Source organism: Tasmannia lanceolata, unplaced genomic scaffold, assembly GCF_043159265.1.
Source record: "Tasmannia lanceolata isolate RefF3 unplaced genomic scaffold, GAP_Taslan_0.1 ptg000008l, whole genome shotgun sequence".
Taxonomy (NCBI): Eukaryota; Viridiplantae; Streptophyta; class Magnoliopsida; order Canellales; family Winteraceae; genus Tasmannia; species Tasmannia lanceolata.
The window spans coordinates 60,542,702-60,545,609 of record NW_027518685.1 but is presented as its reverse complement, the minus strand read 5'-3'; the positions used below and the strand labels follow the sequence as shown (position 1 = coordinate 60,545,609).

The 2,908-nt window shown below is 52.0% G+C and overlaps 1 protein-coding gene across 1 annotated transcript; it reads left to right on the top strand.

Moving 5' to 3' along the window:
- The first annotated feature begins 298 nt into the window (after nt 1-298).
- On the top strand, nt 299-1,919 carry LOC143883123 (uncharacterized). Its single transcript, XM_077386483.1, has 3 exons — nt 299-481; nt 677-1,190; nt 1,266-1,919. Exons 1-3 carry the CDS (start codon nt 299-301, stop codon nt 1,721-1,723), a joined length of 1,155 nt encoding a protein of 384 aa, XP_077242598.1. The 3' UTR covers nt 1,724-1,919.
- The last annotated feature ends 989 nt before the right edge of the window (nt 1,920-2,908 follow it).

Sequence of the window (2,908 nt, the reverse complement as noted above, 5' to 3'; positions counted from 1 at the left end):
CCTCTGAAAAGCTATAAAAGGAGGTTTTACCCCCTTTCATTCTTTACTTTTTACTTTTCATCTTTTCTTCTTTTTCTTGCTCTGGGAGCTTCGACTTCTCAGTTCTCAGTTCGCAGTTCGCAGTTCCCAGTTCGCAGTTCGCAGTTCGAGTTGCGCAAGGACTTGACGAGCTCCACTCACCGGTATTCCTCTCAGCCCTTCTCTTTACTACATGTCTGATAGTAGTTCGAGTTCCGAGTCCGGTACGGAGTCCTCCACTAGCAGTAGTTCAGAATTTAGGCCGCCGCAGGAGCCTGTAATGGCTAGGACGTCCGCTAGAGTAGATCTTGTAGATAGTGACGACGAAGGGGACAAAGAGGAGGTGTTTTTAGACTTAAACGCCACTCCACTCCCCACTGTTAGTCTCTCCCGAGCAGAAGGGAGTGTTGAAAGTGACGTTGCTGAGGCATCTACAACATTCCCTCCTGGTCAGGCGGTGGAGGTAGTCGCTAGAGCGCGGATGGATGCCAACCCAAAATACAACCTGCGAGCTCTAGTCGAAGAGAACTACCTCACCAGGTCCATGCTAGGCGACATTAGGAATAAGTACTGTGTGCCTCCAAGATTTGAACTGAAGGCAGCTATAGAGGGAGACAGAGCCTGTAACGAGAGTCGAGATCTCTGTATTTATGAGGAGTCGATGAGGGCGGGACTCCGATTTCCTCTGCACTCATTCTTCGCAGCAGTGCTTCAATACTACGGACTGGCCCCAGCTCAAGTAGCTCCGAACTCATGGAGACTACTGACTGGGTTCTTGTATCTTGTCCACGGCCGGTTAGAGAGGAGCGTGAGCTTGTCGCTATTCCGTGCTTGTGCACATCTGAAGAGGCATAAGGAAGGGGGCTGGATCTACATCAGCCAGCGCCCTGAACTCAAAATCATCACCGGTATCCCCTCGTCAATACATTCATGGAAGAATAGGTTCTTCTACGTCGAGGATAAGGAGGTCAGTGAGCCCTGGCCTGTCCCTCTAGTGTGGGACACTCCGGACACTTCCAAATTAAGTCGAAAGCCGCTCCTCGAGAGTGAGGACAAAGAGACTTTCGCCTTGATGCGGAAGGAGATTGAGCAATCAGGCCTTATCCGCTGTGCAGAGTTCTCAGGAGAGGAGGTGCTAGTTGGACTGGGCGTGAGTGCCGCGACTCCAGAACGTATGTAGCTAGACTTGTCTTTTAAAATATGTTTACTTTTATATGCTTGCTTCTGACTGCTTGCTTGTCTGGCAGAAATGAAGAAACAATCGACTGTCGAGAAGATAAGACAGGGAGCCCAGCCACGGGCACAGGAGGGTGCTGCACAGGCACAACAGGAGCGCCAGAAGAGAAAGGCGACTGTACTGGGGAGTCCGGCCCCGTCACAGGGCACTCCACCCCCATCCCAGAGGCCCAAGACTACGGTGAAGCTAATAGGCCCCTTTGCTCAGGGCGGTGGCTCTTCTAAGTCCAGTGGTGCTTCTACCGGAACCGGTTCTGGGGCTCGTCCTCCTACGGGGCTTAGTGAGCACGTCTTTCGACCCAATTGGGCCGTTCTGAAGGATGACACTGCCCTAGGCGAGAGCCGAGTAGCAGCAGAGCTCATGAGCAAGTGTTTGCTGCGGAAGGACAAGCAACAGATCCTTCACGAGCCGCCAGCTACAGGAGAGGAGGCTGTGCTATCCTCAGCTTACCAGGTAAGGAAGTGGTGATCCGTTTGCTAACTTTCTGCCCATTTCTTCCTTTCACCATACTGATGCCTGTTTCTTTCTTCAGATCTTGCTTTACTATAATGACCTCAAGGAGAAGAGTAAGAAGTTCTCCCAAGCCATTACTGCATCTGAAGAGGTGAACGGAAAGTTGGCCGCTGAGGTGCAGGAGCTTCAAACGAGCATCGGGCGAGTAGAGGAGGAGAAGGGGTTGTTGAAGGAGGATCTGGCCGCAGAGAAGAGGAAACTGGTCAAGGCTGCTGAAGCCATGGAGGCTCAAAGAGGAAGAGCCACTGAGAGGCAGGAGAAGGCAGTGAAGGAGGCCACAGAGGCGAAGGAGGCTGAACTTTTCAGCCTGTCGAGCGAGGCTTATAGTCTTGGATACTACGACTGAGCAGCACCTTTATCGCCAGGGCTTTGCCCCCCAGATGTTCTCCGCAAATTCCTTCATGAGTCTCGTGTAGTGCATACGCGGCGTCGCTCGGCCTCAGACACTTCAGATATGGGAGAGTATATGACCTTTTGTATAGATTGTCACCACTGAGGGAGAATCGGGCAGCTCTCTGTATCACCTTACGAGCTTCTTTCTTATCCTCTGGGAGTCTAGCATCGCGCAGATAACCCACGATCTCATCCATCCAGCACGGCTCATCTTCCACCTGCATGACTTCCATGGCTTTACTGTCGATGCTGGACCTCTGTAGAAACTCCATGTGTATGCTTCCGAGAGTGGTATATCCAGAGGCAGCCAGTTTTGACAGCACGTCAGCTTTGGCATTCTCCGTTCTTGGCACTCTGATGACCTCGAAACTTGCAAACCGGCTGGAAAGTTGGCGAACCTTGGCGAGGTACTTAATCATACGCTCGTCTCGGGCTTCGTAGACACCTTGGATCTGGTTTGCTACCAGCTGCGAGTCGCAGTATGCTTTCAATTTTTGGGCGCCGGTCTGAATTGCTAGGCTCATTCCGGCAAGGAGGGCCTCATATTCCGCCTCATTATTTGATGCACGGAACCCGAATCTCAGGGCGTAATCCGCAGTGAACTCATCAGGCCCAGTGAGGATGAGGCCAGCTCCACAGCCGTTTTTATTTGAAGATCCGTCGACATATACTTCCCAAGTTGGTGTGCTGGTTATGGAGTCCTGTCCGGCTGAAGGTGGCCTGATTTCTGTCCGAATTTCCTCTGTC

Excerpts from the sequence above, each read along its gene's own strand:
- LOC143883123 (XM_077386483.1), top strand. The coding sequence starts at position 299 with ATGGCTAGGACGTCCGCTAGAGTAGATCTTGTAGATAGTGACGACGAA. Across the intron at positions 482-676 it reads CTCCTGGTCAGGCGGTGGAG|TCGATGAGGGCGGGACTCCG; the intron begins GTAGTCGCTAGA and ends ATTTATGAGGAG. Across the intron at positions 1,191-1,265 it reads GAGTGCCGCGACTCCAGAAC|AAATGAAGAAACAATCGACT; the intron begins GTATGTAGCTAG and ends CTTGTCTGGCAG.